This window comes from Sinohyriopsis cumingii, unplaced genomic scaffold, assembly GCF_028554795.1.
Source record: "Sinohyriopsis cumingii isolate HCF-2022 unplaced genomic scaffold, ASM2855479v2 utg000552l, whole genome shotgun sequence".
Lineage (NCBI taxonomy): Eukaryota > Metazoa > Mollusca > Bivalvia > Unionida > Unionidae > Sinohyriopsis > Sinohyriopsis cumingii.
This window is the reverse complement of record NW_028315908.1, coordinates 590597-608155: the sequence shown is the minus strand read 5'-3', so window position 1 is coordinate 608155 and position 17559 is coordinate 590597. Positions and strand designations below refer to the sequence as shown.

General features: G+C 34.9%; 1 protein-coding gene across 1 annotated transcript in view; it reads right to left on the bottom strand.

Moving 5' to 3' along the window:
* Positions 1-17288, bottom strand: part of LOC149773814 (uncharacterized) — a 142943-nt gene extending 125655 nt beyond the window's left edge. The window contains exon 1 of the mRNA XM_089945968.1: positions 15333-17288. Within this exon, the coding sequence (XP_089802094.1) occupies positions 15333-16230 (898 nt within the window). The 5' untranslated portion in view covers positions 16231-17288. The remainder of the gene's footprint in view (positions 1-15332) is intronic.
* Between the last annotated feature and the right edge of the window lie 271 nt (positions 17289-17559).

Genomic DNA, 17559 nt, shown 5'->3' with positions numbered 1-17559 from the left:
TGTTCGTTTTGTAAAATCCAGGTGTTGACCTAGATCCTGACCTTGATTCAAAATTAGTAGCAACCACGTAAATAAGTTTTATTTTAAAATGAAATTGGTTGTTGTCGGGGTCATGATGGGACTACGTGTTTAAGATGTAATCAATATTTTTTTAATTTTATTTCTTAAAGTAAAACGATTGTTTTTCGTCAGGGCCACCCTGGATGTACTTGATCTTTAACAAGTATATAATTTTGACGAGGTTCTGGAACATGATCACATGACCTCCTGTTTACGTTTTAGAACAATATAACCTTTGTTTTGGGGAATTATTTTCAGTAGAATCTGGGATGTTACACTGGAAGTTGTGTGTTGTGCTGTTTGGAGTTATTTCAAATTACTTGGATTCAAAAAGGATTAATTCTTTTTTCCTGGAAATTACGTGTACTCTTGTGAAATTCCTGAACAAAGACAGCTTTTATAAAAAATTATTATGATTTCCAAACTGGAGTGATATTTATTGTTCCGCAAGGAACTGTAGACTTCAACACTACAGATTACAGCATACATCATCGTCTTCCATCTAGGATTCTTCGTCGGGACTCGAACTTGAAATCATCAGACCATTTTATTATTAGGATTTCAAAACTTTTATTCGTGGATTATTCTCGGATTATTTTTGGATTTGATTCTTCAGACCGTAAGTTCATATTTTTAAAATTTTTACAGAAATTTCCAGGGAAATTATTTATTATATTTTTCAAAGCTTGTTGTTTTCACTCTTTCTTGTGTTACTGTTTATTTGAGCCTAACACGTAACATAAGAATTGGGGAGCTCGTCCTAATGATAATTTTGAATTCTGGCTAGAATATTTCAGAAAAACTTTGTTTTTTTTTAAATTTGAATTCCCCATGTTTTTGAAATTTTAGTGAAATCGGCAAGGTTTTTCTAAAATATCATCAAAAGTGGAAATCATTCTTTCAAATCCTACCCCGGAACAATTATATCTTTTCAAAAAAAATGAAATGATTCAACTTGCCAGAAAATACGTTCTTTCTGAAGTAAAGGCTTCCTTAACGAAACAGGAAATTAGAAATATTTTGGTTCAGTATTTGGTAGAAAAGAATGATTTGGACAAAAGTCCTTTGGTTTCGATCAGAAAGACTGTATCAGATTCTGACATAACAGTAAAGGAATTAGCATTAAAATGCAAGATGGAATTGGAGTTGAGCAAGCTGGAACTTCAGAAAGAAGAAAAAAAGAAAGAAAGACAAATGCAATTACAAGAAAAACAAATGCAGTTACAGATGAGAAAGAGGAGAGGGAGAGACGGGAAAGAGAGAAAGAAAAACAGATGCAAAGAAAGAGAGAACAAAAGATAAATGCAGTTAAAAAAAAACAAATACAGTTGCAGAAAGAGCAAATGCATTTACAGTTGGAGAAAGAGAAGCAAGAGAGGGAATATCAATATAGAATGAAAGAAAAGGAACTGGCAAGTGAAAATCACATTCATACTTCAAATCCATATATAAATTTTGACCATGCAAAGAATATTAGATTAGTGCCCCCTTTCAGAGAAAAAGGAATAGACAAATACTTTACTCGTTTTGAAATAGTTGCTGAAAATTTGAAATGGCCAAGGGAGCATTGGACTCAGTTATTACAATGTGTTCTCACTGGTAAGGCTAGTGATATCTACAAATCACTGTCAGTCGACCAAAGTGGTAACTATGATGTGGTTAAAGAATGCATCCTAACGGGTTGAGTTAGTCATTGGAGCTTATCGGAAAAAATTCAGAAACAATAAAAAAAGAAGCAGGACAAACCCATCTCGAATTTGCTACAGAAAAAAGCAGTTATTTGATAGATGATGCTTAGCCAAGAAAGTTGAACGAGATTATGAAAGTCTCAAACAACTTGCATTACTTGAATATTTCAAAAACTGTGTACATAGTGACATTGAGACTTATCTTGACGAGCATCAGATTGAAACCTTGGAAAATGCTGCTCGAGCTGCTAATGAGTATTTTTTCACTCATAAAGTTTCTTTTATAAATAAGACTTCTACTCAGCAGTCTTCTGGCAGAAACGTATTTCAGTCTTATACAAGCCCTTTTAAAACTCAAATTGGCACAACGTCTGTCTAAAAATCAAACTTCTGAGAAGCTTGATTCAAGATCCTCGTCTCTTCCTACGTGTACCTATTGCAAGACGAAATGGCACGTTATTTCTGATTGCTATAAAAAAATTTTAAAAAAAGGCATCAGAATCAAGACAGACCTATTCCAAAAGCTCTTATTTCTAATAAGTCAAGGCACGGTCATGTATTGAAAGCAATACATTTGTTGGGTCTAATAATCCCCAGTCTGATTGGAATTTTGAGAATTATGGACCATTCATATCGAAGGGTTCTATATCACTCTTGGGTGATTCGGCCAATCCTATCCCTATTCAAATTTTAAGGGACACATGAGTTTCTCAGCGTCTTTTATTGTCAGGTACTTTGCCTCTTTCTGAGAAGTCCTCTTCTAATTATCCAGGGAATAGAGTGCGGCTTTGTTACTGTTCATCTCCACTGTGTAAATTTGTCATCAGAGTTAGTATCAGGACCCTTGACAGTAGGAACAGTCTGTTTTACCCACTGAGGGCATTCATTTATTACTAGGCAAGGACCTAGCTGGAGACAAAGTTGTGGTTAATCCACTTGTAACTTAAAAGCCTTGCTTGGATCAGAAAGTCGACCCAATTGAAAAAGAATTCCCTGATTTATTTCCAGCTTGTGCATTTACCAGCGCTATTGCAAAGGAAGCTCTTGAGAATGTTGTTGATAAGGAAAGTATTCCTTTAGCTGACACATGTATTGGTCAGGCTTTTGAATCAGAAGGTATTGGTCACATTGATCCTCTTTAAACTATTCATTCTCTTTATTCTAATCAGGGTGACAAACGACAGACACTTGTCGTTGAACAGGAAAAAGATCCTGAGATCTCCTGTTTGTTTCAGAAGGCCATAAGTGAAACTGAAGCTACTGAAGTTCCTGTCTGTTATTTAATTAAAAATGGAATATGAGAAAATGCAGAGCTATCGAGGTACCTGCTGATGACGAATGGTCAGTGAACTACCAAATTGTAGTTCCAAACCCTTACAGACAGGAAATACTTAGTCTGGCCAATGAAACTCCATTGGCTGGTCATTTAGGGATCAATAAAACTTATCAAAAGATCTTAACTCACTTATATTGGCCAAAATTAAACATGATGTTAGTAAATACTGTAGATCTTATCATACCTGGCAAATGGTTGGAAAACCAAATCAGAAAATTCCCAAGGCTCAACTACAACCTATTCCTGCCTTTGACAAGCCATTTAATAGAATTATGGCAGATTGTGTTGATCCCTTACCTAAGACCAAGTCAGGTAATTAATACATGTTGACCATTATGTGTGCGTCAACAAGGTTTCCAGAGGCAATTTCCTTGAGGAATATAAAATCTAAAACAATAGTAAAGGCTTTTGACTCAATTTGGCAAGTCTGTCCAGTTTGATCAAGGCTCAAATTTCAGGTCTGGAATTTCCCAGCAAGTTATGTGCGAATTACGCATTCAATAATTCAAATCTTCACCCCATCACCATGAGAGCCAAAGGGCATTAGAAAGATTCCATCAGACTTTGGAAAATATGATTCGATCATATGGTTTTTATACAGGGAAAGATTGGGATGAGTATATCATATTATTTTGATACGGGTAAAGATTGGGATGAAGGTACTCATTTACTATTGTTTGCAGTTAGGTAATCAGTTCAAGAATCTTTAGGTTTCAGTCCTTTTGAACTGGTTTTTGGACACACTGTGCTTGGACCATTGAAGTTATTGAAAGAGAAATTTCTTTCTAATGAAGATACTAAAATTAATCTTATTGATTATGTTTCTGATTGGAAGTATAAGTTGTCAAAGGCTTGTGAGGTTGCAAGAGCAATTATGAACTCTACTCAATCCAAAATGAAGTCAAGATATGATAAAAACTCGAAGGAAAGGAGTTTTCAGCCTGGTGACAGAGTCCTGGCTCTCTTGCCAATACCACAAAATCCTCTTCAGGCCAATTATTATGGTCCCTACATGGTTGACAGGACAATAAATGATTTAAATTACAACATAAATACTCCTAGGAGGCGTAAACAAACACAATTTTGTCACATAAACATGCTAAAAGAGTATGCTGTAGAGATAGCTAGGTTAAACATGCAATTAATTTAGTTGTACCTGTCCCACTGAGTGAAGATTTGAGTGAAGGAATATCATTGGATTATACTGATATTGGGGTGAGTAATCTTCGGAATTCAGAAATTATGAAAGATCTGGACAAGACACGTTCACATTTGCAAGAGCAAGAAAGAAATGAACTTAAACAGGAATTATTTGAATCTGAGCACTTATTTCCAGATGTTCCTACAAGAACAAACAAAATTTTCCATGATGTTGAAATTGTAAATTCCAAACGTGTGAAACAACACCCGTACAAGCTGAACCCTCTCAAACAGTAATACTTTAAAAAAGGAATTCAATATTTGCTGGAGAATGATTTTATAAAGCATGCAAAAATGACTGGAGTTCACCATGCATACTTGTTCTAAAACCAAATAAATTTTCCGTATGTGTACTGATTATAGGAAGGTGAATAGTGTGAAAACAGACTAATTTCCATTACCATGAATCGATGACTGCATTGATAAGACCGGGAATGCCAAGAATGTCACCAAATTTGACCTTCTGAAAGGATTTTGGCAAATTCCACTAACGGAAAGAGCAAAGGAAATTTCGGCATTCGTGACTGTAGATAGACTTTACCAATATAAAGTAATGCCGTTTGGCAAGAAAGGGTCACAAAGTACATTTCAACGTCTCATGAATATGATTACCTCCGGTCTAGAAAATTGTGATGCATATATCGATGATGTATGTCATTGTCTATAATGACACCTGGAAAGAACATTTAGCTACAATTCGGACAGACTCACTGATGCATCAAAAATTGTGTTTCAATTTCTCTATAATTGCTCAACCCTTGACAAATTTATTTAGTAAGAAAAATAAGTTCCTTTGGACTGAAAAATGTCATGAGGCTTTTGACAAGTTGAAAGCCATACTTAAAAGCGCGCAAGTTCTTACAGCTCAAAATTTCAGCCAATATTTTAAACTATCTGTTGATGCAAGTGATATTGGGGTTGGATCAGTGTTGAGTCAAGAAGATGACAATGGTATTGATCATCCAGTGTGCTATTTTTCTAAGAAATTAAATAAGCGCCAAAAAGAAAGTATTCAAAAATCCCGAAGGAATGTTTGGCTTTGATAGTGGCATTACAACATTTTGAAGTTTACCTTAGTTCAGCTCCTTCTTCGATTATTGTGTTTAGTTACCATAACCTCCTTACTTTCATCGGCAAGATGAAAAATAAAAATCAAGGACTACCATGGTAGAGTTTGTTGTTACAGGAATATAATCTTGACATAAGGCACATCAAGGGAAAAGATAATTTAATATCAGAGAACTTCCCCATGTATAACAATGTATTTTATGATGTACTCTGTGTGTAATTTATGAGTTCTTTTTAACCTTATGTATAACTTGTCTGTGGTAAAAAGAAAGCTTTATCGCATTAATCTTTCTTTTCTTTATGGGGGATTGTTATGTATATTTTATTTAATTATATCTGATCTAATATATATTTATTTCAATTTGCTTGTTCGTCAGATTTAAACTTTTATATTTTTCATTACATGCTATTGTAATGTAAATTTATTTACTTAGAGATGATACCTTTTTCAGAAAATAGTTTGACATTGAGTGTTCGTTTTGTAAACACCAAGTGTTGAGCTCGATCCCGACATTGATTCAAAATTAGTAGCAAACAAGTAAATAAATTCTATTCTTATTTTAAAATGATTGTTAGTTGTCGAGGTCATGATGGGACTACGTGTTTAAGATGTAAACAATTTTTTAAATTTTATTTTTTAAAATAAAATGATTGGTTTTCAACAGGGCTACCCTGGATGTACTCGATCTTTAACAAGTACATAATTTCGACGAGGTTCTGAAACGTGATCACGTGACCCCTTTTGCGTTTTAGAATACGAAATACGATATAACCTTTGTTTTGGAGAGATACTGAGTAGTAGTTGGGCTGTTACACTGAAGATATATGTTGTGCTGTTTGAGTTATTTCAAAATTACTTGGATTCAAAAAGGATTAATTCTTTTATTCCTGGAAAATACGTGTACTCATGTGAAATATCTGAATAAATACAACTTTTATAAAAAATGTATTATGATTTACAAGACCGGAGTGATATTTCTTGTTTCTGCAAGGAAATGTAGACTTCAACACTACAGATTACAGCATACGTCACCGTCTTCCATCTTGGATTATTCGTCGGGACTCGAACTTGAAATCATTTTGAAGAATATTTTATTATTAGGACTTTAACAATTTTATACGTGGATTATTCTTGGATTATTTTTGGATTTGATTTTTAAAAACGTAGGAAAAGAATTTTCCAGGGAAATAAATTATTATAATTTTTCAAAGCTTGTTGTTTTCACTCTGTCTTGTGTTACTGTTTATTCGAGCATAAACACGTAACATAAGATGTAAAACAATTTAGTAAAGTTCAACATTTTAATAAAACAAATAAGCTATTATGTTGAAGAGAAACAACAGTGAATAGGCTGTAATAAGTTTACAACGTCTCGTTTATGGGGAAAAATGCCAAAGAATTTAGAAACAGACTATACTCCCGGGTATTTCTTGAAAATCCCGTTCTAGCGGCAAGTTGACATTTTGGGTAGCAGACAATTTTGTATGTGTGGGACAACTGCTTGCAAATTTGGAAACTTGGATTAAAATGCAGTTTTCGTTTTAAGGTATATATTTCTATCTTTTATATAATGTATTTATTTGTATGAATATAAAAGATATATAGTAAATAGGATTTTCAGGGTTAGAAGTTCAAAAAGGTCATGGAGTGGGTCTTCGTGTTGGCATTTAGAAAGCACATTTTGATGTGCGTTTAGAGTAGAAATGTGCGATATTTTTTACATTTTATGAATATCACATTCTTTAATGAAGGGACGATCGTTTTTACTTGATACAAGTGGATTTTTGACCAGAAGCAACATGTGATCCAATGTTTATCACAAAACCATGTCATAGAGTAAGATTTAGGTGAACATGTCTTCCCCCAAGTAAAATGATCTGAACAGTGAATCCGCGCTCATAGAGAAATACTATGTATTTTGTTGTTTACAAACTGAATGTTTCTGGTCAGATGCACACCGAGATTTATTTAGGACTACGTCAAGTAAAAACTGCAGATGTGCATGACATATAATCATTAGGAAAATCCAATAAATAATAATGTATGGGTCTCTGCCAGCACGTAAATACTGAGACAGAGCAAAATTGTTTTACATCCACCTTTTGTATGGGTCCCTGCACGCTCGTAAATATTGAGACAGAGCAAAATTGTTTTACATCCGCCTTTTGTTTGGGTCTCTGCAAGCTCGTAAATACTGAGACAGAGCAAAATTGTTTTACATCCACCTTTTGTATGGGTTTCTGCATGCTGGTAAATACTGAGACAGAGCAAAATTGTTTTACATCCGCTTTTTGTATGGGTCTCTGCACGCTCGTAAATACTGAGACAGAGCAAAATAGTTTTACATCCGCCTTTTGTATGGGTCTCTGCACGCTCGTAAATACTGAGACAGAGCAAAATTGTTTTACATCCACCTTTTGTATGGGTCTCTGCATGCTGGTAAATACTGAGACAGAGCAAAATAGTTTTACATCCGCCTTTTGTATGGGTCTCTGCACGCTCGTAAATACTGAGACAGAGCAAAATTGTTTTATTTCCGCTTTTTGCACAAGACTCTGAAGGCGCGTAGAAAAGAGACAGAGCAAAATTGTTTTACATCCGCCTTTTGTATGGGTCTCTGCAAGCTCGTAAATACTGAGACAGAGCAAAATTGTTTTATTTCCGCCTTTTGCACAAGCCTCTGAAGGCGCGTAGAAAAGAGATAGAGGAAAATTGTTTTACATCAGCCCAATGTGCAGATCTCTGCGATTTCATTTAACGCACAGCTATATCATTGTTTTACCTTTGTATTTATAAATCTGCGTGTCCAAAGAATTATTTATGAATCTTACCATGATAAAAAGGATTAAAGAACGACAGAAAGGATTTAAGAACGATAAAAAGAATTAAAGAGCTTAGTGTAAAGCTGATAATGTTTTAACGACTTTTATGAAACGCAATCTTTTTGTTGATATAAAAAGTTTAGATTTGCATATCTTAATCGCACTTTGAAGCTAATGATGATTAGATTCGCGGTGTAAAATAGTAAAGTACCTCTGATCCTAAGATATGAAAGGCCTGTCTCTCCGTTTGTGCTTGTACATAATGCTATATTAATATATGAACTCTCCAATAGCGAATGTCCAAATACAATCAATAGGTAAACGAAACAAATCTGAACATATGTTCTAAGGTACATTGAATTGTCGGTGTACTCTGTGGCCTGCCCAACGCCAATATTAAAATGGCAATTAATGCTGTCGATATATTTATTTGTGATTTGTTCTATTAGTTACTGCGCTTTTCTCGCTAAAGCAATTCCACTCATATACGTATAAATAAAGAAGCCACTTCAAAGTAGAGCAATGCCAGTCATATACCAACAACTGAAGATATAATTCCGAAGTTGAACACTTCCAGTCATACACGCATAACTGAAGACATGATTGCAAAGTAGCGTGTGTGTGATTTAGGTTTTTAACGTAGCTTTAAAAAAAATGGTCATGTCTGCAGTGTGGAATTTATATTGATGTTTGGCACTGGGGCATCATGCCGCAGACATGTAGCATGGTGTCCCATCCAGTCACATTATCCTGACACCAGGCCGACCAGTCCTAACACTAACACCTCAATGCTGAGCGATAAATCGTAAACGTTGGTATGACTCGACTGGGGTTTGAACCTGCGAGCTATTGCATCCAATGCGGTCGCTCTAACCACTACAGGCCACCGGAGCGTTCTTAATTTCAAAGTAGAACAAATCCAGTCATTTACGCATACACCAAGACATGATTTCAAAGTGCACACTCGTATTCCTCTTTCATACTGAACACGTATTTCATCCAAACAACAAATATAAACCAGTTGTTTAAAGAAGCAAGGATATATCTGAGTCTTCCGTTTTATTCAAAATAATTTCTTACAAAGTAGATGAAGAAGGCTGGTGGTTACAACATGTACTCAACACCCGTGCTAAGCAAAATGAATATGTACAAAGAAAGCATCCCATCAAAAACGAACTAGTGGACGCATGATAATCCATTACTACTGTGTATTACATCGGTATACTCTTCGATTTAACAGGTAAAACATGTTATCATGGTGGCAAGTACGCACGTTACAACCAATTAATGTCATACGTGCTTTTTCCAAGTTGTAACAATTTTCTGACAATCATTAGCCGTCCCATATGCATTATATGCCGCAAGGTGTAGATCAGATGACCGGAAGCTGGATGACGTAATATTTTGAATCCATGAAATATCCTTCAGGAATTCTGAAGGATGTTGAATCAAACATGTACCTTTAACACTAAAATATAAACGGAGCCTAATTTAAATGTGAAGAGTACCTGTTTATGTTAATCGGAGTCAGACACAAGATCACAAGTATATGATATTTTACGTCCCAAACACAACGAGAGGGTGTAACTTCCTCGATTTCTGGCTGGTCTTATGTCAGATGAGTAGCCTATCTACCATTTGATCACTAGTCAGTGACTGGTCTTTAGCTACACTCCATCTACTGACGTTCAGTAGTGCAATATATATATATATATATATATATATATATATATATATATATATATATATATATATATATATATATATATATATATATATATATATATATATATATATATTAGTTAATGTAACTGAAGATCAATAAAATATCCATGCTTTATTCCTTCGAGCGCTTTCGCATCATCTTTATGGATGCTCTTCAATGACGTCAAATTGTTTATTTACAAAATTATTGTATAGGAATGATGCATTCACCTGAGGAGCATCCATACAGATGATGCGAAAGCGCTCGAAAGAATAAAGCATGGATATTGTTTGATCTTCTGCGACATTAACTAATTTTTCTATATATTATCCAACACACTGACAAATTCATTTTTTCACACACACACACACACACACAGATATATATATATATATATATATATATATATATATATATATATATATATATATATATATATATATATATTTATATATATATATATAGAGAGAGAGAGAGAGAGAACATATAAAATATAGCTACTGGTATATGCCGCTGTTGTTTGGAAGAGTTCTTCAAGTCCTACTGACTAGTGATGAGTTGTTTGGAAGAATTCTTCAAATCGAACTGACTATTGATGAAATGAGTACTGATGCATGAGATTGAAAACGTTTCATGTAAAACACTACTTCCTTAATGACCCGATGTTAGAAGTACTCACAGAATTTAATCTCACATCACGTATTTCTGCAGAAATAAGGGCAGGGAAATTTACAAAATTATATACAAAAGCAGAAGGATTGTATAAGAGAGAAGAACTGAGAAAGGGAGGAGAGAAACATCTTGAACAATTAAAGGATAATAGCAAAATGCTAACAGAGAAAACAGAAATTGTGGACCATATTCGAAAATATTATACACAACTCAAAACATTGATCCAAAAAATCATAAAGGAATATCTAAAAGGAATAACATGTGAAAGATTATCGTCAGAATATAGAGACAAATGTGACAAATCTATCTCAAGAGAAGAAATAAGAAATACAATCAAAGAACTAGCGAAAGGGAAATCCCCAGGGAGAGTTGTACTCGCTGCGGAATTTTTATCAAATATTCCAATGTAAGTTATCGCCGATCCTTAAATTATTATACAGTAATACTTTATTGAAAAATGAAACATTGTCACCGCCAATGAGATGGTGGGTTTAATCACATTAATCTACAAACGGAAGGGAGGTATGGAATGTTTAAAGAACTGGAGTCATATGGAAAAGCTTCTGGGTCAAAAATAACTTATGATAAAACTGAAATACTAAAAATAAGAAACTGGCGGGGAAATCATCCTGTACCCCCCCCCGCCCCCCCCCCATCTAATTAAAGATCAAGTTAAAGCGTTAGGAAGTTTATTTTACGGAAAAGAAGATGAGCTAGAAAATTAAAGGAACATAAGAAAATCAAGGAAAACAAAAATCTGGGCACTTATGTCCCTTTGCATAATGGAGCGGGCCCAAGTGGCCAAGATATATTTGTATTCAAACATAGACTACATACTAAAATCATTTGATATAGAAAACAAGAAGCTGGATAAACTAGACAGTGAAATTTATTAAATATGTATGGGGCTATAATACACACTATATGAAGAAGGACACCTTACATAGGGCGAAAAATAGGAGAGGACTAGCATTGGCTATCCAAATACTACTAAAATGTACATTTTAAAAAGAATAAAAATAATAAAAACTGAACGTAAAACACCATGGGAGGCCCCATATGTATATTGGTTTGGGTTTACAATCAGAAGTAGAGAAGATACAAAAACACCCTAACAAAAAATCTAGCAGTACCCAGGAAAGTTTGGAAAATCAAATAATTGTTTGTTAAAAATTGGGGCGTAAATTGGGACTGGGCATAGGGGCACTGGTCAAACATAAGATCCCTAAAGATGCAAATCCTAATATTTAAATATATGCATAACTCATGGATAATAGGAGAAGTAGCCCTTAGAAGGCACATGATTAAAATAATGCCGAAATGTCCAATGTGCAAGACGGCAAATTTTGCAGAGGTACATGCAATAGTGCAATGTGAAAAAAGAAAAACTAAAAGAATGAACTTAATTATAGAAATATGTAAAAGAGAGAGAGAGGAACCGGAGGAATAACAAATTATTTCTGGATGGGGATTTCGACCAAAAACGTTTAATGAAAATTACAGAATATACAACTAAAACCATGTTGACATGTGGTCAGGTAATTGTGGTCAAGAAGTAGCCTGATGAAACATGACATCATAACCGGGGGTGGGGGGAGAGATGGGGGGGAAGGCTTCGGTTTACAACCTAAATGGGGTATGTACTGGGCTGTGCGGGGGCTGGAGCCTTGACCTCATCTCTCACCTCATGAGAATAATTGACCAATTCTTTTAACCACGATATATTTATAAAAGCGAGTTCCCCGGTGCCTCTAAGAAAAGAAAAAAAAAAACGCTAAATAAATGTAACCAACAATAGGAAAAATGGAAAACCCAAATAGTACTAATAAGCTAATAAATTAACACTATTCTTCCTTTGAAACTTTAGAGGGATACAGGGAACCTGCATATGGGGGAAGTATCAGGCACTGACGTCGCAGGGTTAAGTCATAAGGCGCTACGCGAAGTGAACAGGCCTGCGAAAGAGTCTCAGAAAAATTCATATGCAGGAAATGGACAAACAGAACACACAGAGGGGGATATAGATATAGGATATAGGATTAACTTCAGCAATAAAGGATTACCCAAATTAACTTAAAGGTGATAACTAACATAATTTTGTCTTCCTTTGTATGATCTTATGCCCTCCCCCCCCCTTTTTTTTTTTTGCTTTAGAAATAAAATCCACACTAAATTTGACCGAATAAATTTAAATTTTCCGGCCATATTGGTGTGTATAATTGAACATAACGTTGAAGACGGCAGACAAGGCTATATCTACAGATTAATGGAAGCATGATGAATAGACAATGCAGGAAATACGGCTCCTTAAATAGGATATGGTCTTCTCACTACTTAACAACTCCGAGGAAAAAAATGAGAAACGTCACACAATAAACACACATGAAACACTAAGAATTTGTTTTGTAGAATGCAACCGTTTCTCATTGAATTTCAAAATTAGTAAACCAAATTACAGAAAATTAAATTTCGGACAAAATAAATGAAACTGACCATGTCCAAATTTTTTTTTAAATATTGTTTTTCATTCAATGATAAGTCAACTGGGGAGTAACCTTGATATTATTGCTGTCCTTACATACAAACCTGTAGCACACACACACACACACACACACACACACACACACGCAAATATACACATAGCATGCACATGACATATTAGATTCTTAGCAAAGATCACACGAATATGTAAGGGAAGGAATTCCGGTCTTGGAGATTGAAGCCAGAATCGGACGAACAACCCTTTAAAATACACTAGGGTCAATATAATAAATAACCCCATCAGATAATTTAGTTATAACTAAATTTTTGATCAAACTTCTTTTTAGAATAAAAACTTTAAACACACACACATACATGAAGACATAAAAACACCTGTATGGTTGGGGGGTTGGGGGGAATGGGGGGGGGAGGGCATATGTCTGGTCCCCCCCCCCCAATTTTTTATTATTTCTGCAACATTTTTAGAAATCTGAATTAACGGGCGGGGGGGGGGGGGGGCGGTAATAAGGCTTAACGCCTATTTGCAAAACGATCCAAATCAGCTCAGAATCAGCAACGTAATTTAAACAGTCTCGATCCTGATGATAATCTTTCCTGAACTTTTCATTGGCACTAAAATTGTACTATTATTCTCTATGTGAGTTAAAGAAGTTTCGTATGAAAGCGTGTGCACCTTGAGAGATCAAAGACTCTACAATGTATTCGCTGTTTAATATCTAAGTATAATAGGCACCTGAAAATGATTGACCCATGAAATTAAACATCTCGTAAAACTCGCAGATCTATTCTTTTCCTCTATAAACGAAGCAATTTTTATTTTTGTTAAGTCGTTAGGCCGTCACACATGGAGGGTGTACGTCCTAGGATAGAAAGCTTCGAGGTTATATATTTTGGGTCTAAATTTCTTTGATGCTGCCTCGTATCTTTAGGCATAATATCCAACAAAAGATAAATGTCCGACGTAAATTGATAGTTCTTGAAATAATTTAATATAAATGTCTAATAGATTTATATATAAACATACTTATTTACCCTCACTTTCATTTCTTGATCATTCAGTAATTATAGTATTTAGTTAAGAACATTTATTCCATGGTCTTCATTAAGCAGGATTTATAATAACCATGTGCTGGACACAGTTACGCATTTTATAAATGTGACTTCATAATCATAAAAAGCCATTATCAAAAGAATTTGTTTAATTCTATAAAAAGCATCGAAATATAATTTGTTTATTTGGTCTTCTGAGCATCGTAATAATTAGCAACACAAATTCTGGCCTTTACAATTCCATGTCGAGGACCCAACCCAACATATGCCTCGGCACTAATTTAAAAGGAAATGTTGTGACAGATGTCACCGAAATTGATGATTCTTAGAATCGCGTCTTCACGAAGATTATGTGATAATTTCTGGGTAAATCTGTCTAGGAAAAAAAATGATGTTGATTACTTTATTTGGAAAGTAACACGATTCACACATGAAAGTGTAATGTAACGGGCATATTCTACATACTACCAACGTCTGATAATATAAGAATTTTTCCAACATATATGCAAATATTGACCTGTTTCACCAATGACGACTACAGGATGATGCGAATATTGACCTGTTACACCAATAACGACTACATTTTGATGCAAATAATGGCCTGTTACACCGATGACGACTATAGGTTGATGCGAATATTGACCGGTTACACCAATGACGACTACATTTTGATGCAGATAATGACCTGTTACACCGATGACGACTACAGGTTGATGCGAATAATGACCTGTTACACCAATGAAGACTACATTTTGATGCAAATAATGACTTGTTACACCAATGACGAATACAGGTTGATGCGAATAATGACCTGTTACACCAATGATGACTACATTTTGATGCGAATATTGATATGTTACTCCAACGTTGTATTAAACATTTTCCTGAGTGGAAGCCATTTTAGAATGAAAACCTTTTCACTGTACAATACTTACATTTTTGTTTTCGACCAAATCAAATTATTTCAATGTAACCTTATTTAATGACTTCAAAACATATCTGAGGGCTATGGCATCGGATGGAAACTGAATCTCTGCGTTATGTTTATGATGCATCCGACATTCCAATACCAAGTAATGTTTTGAATTTATAAATGTATGACCTCAATTAACCTCGATTAAGTATCAGTCAGTTAAATGGCATTCATGTTAATTAACGGATTTTTGTAAAAAAGTTTCACCCAATTCAGTGAAGCAATATATAATAAAGCGGAGAAAAGTTCACTTACCGGTGTAGCAATCCATTAATTCCAGCTCACATCTTCTCAGGTTTCTCTTTACCTTTTGGTGCAGATTTGTAAGATCTGTGTAATTTTTCTTTAATTCCTCAAGTTCATTGAGAGTCTGGTTCAACTTGTATTTATAATATCCTAGTTCCTCTATTAAATTCGCCTCCGACCGTACCAAATTGTACAGTTGTTCTTCAGTTACCAAGCGTTTTGTTTCAGAAGCATTAAGTTTCTCGCTTGTAATCTCCAACCGCTCTGTTTTATCCTTCAACTGATTTTTCACAATACTTGCCTGATATTCTAAAGATTCCACTTTGCTCTCAGCATCTATTAATTGCTCGGAAGATTCGAACAGACTTTTCTGGGTATCTTTCAAGTTTTCTAAAGTTGCATTCAATGTTGTCTTGGTGTCCAGTAACTCTTTAGTTCGCGACTTCAATGAGGCCTTCAGCTTTGTAAATTCTCCCTGCAGTTGTGCTATCAATGTCCCTTCGTTACTATTGACCGAACTTTCGTTTACATGAACAGGAGGGGCTGGCGGTATGTGTTGAGAAGCCTGTTGCAACTCCAAAGTGTTCGAAACCATATTGCCAGAACTCAAGGCTGATCGAAGAACCCTCTGAATAGAAATTTCAAGTTCTTTGATGCGCTTCTCGTGATCATCTTTGATGTCATGGAACTCTTGTTCCATCTGCGATGATTTGTCACGGTCATTTAGTTTGATGGAATCCGCTATGCTAAACGTATTGTCATTGGTTTCACAGTTGGTTTTGCTTTGCTGCAGGTTTATATTATAAGTGCATATCCCGTCTTGTAAGGAGCATTTAGTGTCGGCTAAAATCGTTCTAAAGAACAGCAGTAGTATTATGAAACTTTCGCCGAGCCAAAATAGAATCATATTAAAAACTTTGAATCCTTTCTAGATCTGCAAAACACTGTTCATTAATCAACCTAAGGTTCTCGTTTGCACCTTATTCTGAGGAATTCTTATTTCAGATGCACGGGAAATTTCTGAAAACTAATTCTTGCAGGGTTATTACAGAGAATATTGGGTGCAACAGGTCAATGAGTCAGACTTTAAAAATTACATCAAAAGTAATTTGTTAGAAATTTTAATATTAGTTATTAAACTTTTGTAATTTTCACCCAATCACTCTTCCACTGTTGGATTTAATAGGTGTTTTCATAGTTTTCCGCATACCTGAAGACGATGTTATGCTATATTTGAGATTCAGTAATTATTCATTCATGCAGAATTTATTGACTAGATTCGTAATAACTTAATAACGTCTACTAAGCCAGTTGTATCGTACACCTGCATAATTTTATTCATGTTCAACAACTAACGACACATAAGGTTGTCATAATCTCCGTTCTATTGTAAAATATACTCTCGGGCAGAGAATCTTATCGTGTTTACGTTACTGTCTAATTTCAAAGAACCTTCCAGATGACAAGTATTTGTTTAACTGACCCTACATGTCCATGTGCACAGTGAGCTATGTTGCTACCAATGAATCCTCTTGTACATGCACAATGAATGAAAAGGAACTGTAACTATTTCCTCAAAGGGTAAATACCTTCGGAATGACAAAACTCAATCAAAATCACGAAGCCGATACCTCTTCTCACACTACACTATTTGACATATTATTCCCATGTGAACTTAAGACAAATCACTTGTGATCAAAATACACATTTCAAATAAAAATCAACTTTTATTTATCATTGCGTATAAAACTAGTAATTTTGTACTGGTAACTATACATCTTCAGTCTCAAGCTGGCTTTAGGCGAAACTATTGTACTCCCATTTATATACGCTCGATTTATTCGGCTATAATATCTTACACTCCATCTCAATGAATGTCCTTCCGTAGCAAACCTGATCCATTCGAGGAATAAATGTGTGACTGTTAGAGGTGCTTGTCTGTCAGCGAATAGCGCACAGTGTATCATCTCTACCTAATACCTAGGCCTACATAGTTTAGCTACCGTGAAAAAAAATATATATAACCGTGAGCCGGGAGAAGTAACATCATCAAAGTAGACTCCGCGCTTGATAACAGTGCTATCTCAGATTTCTATATTGCATATGATTACAAAGTACATTCTTGCTGACATTTTGAAATTTTTACCGTATTTATCCGTTATAGTTCCCAATCAACTACAGTCAGCTGCCATAAACCCTGATTTACTATATTTATCCTTTCATATATATATATTCA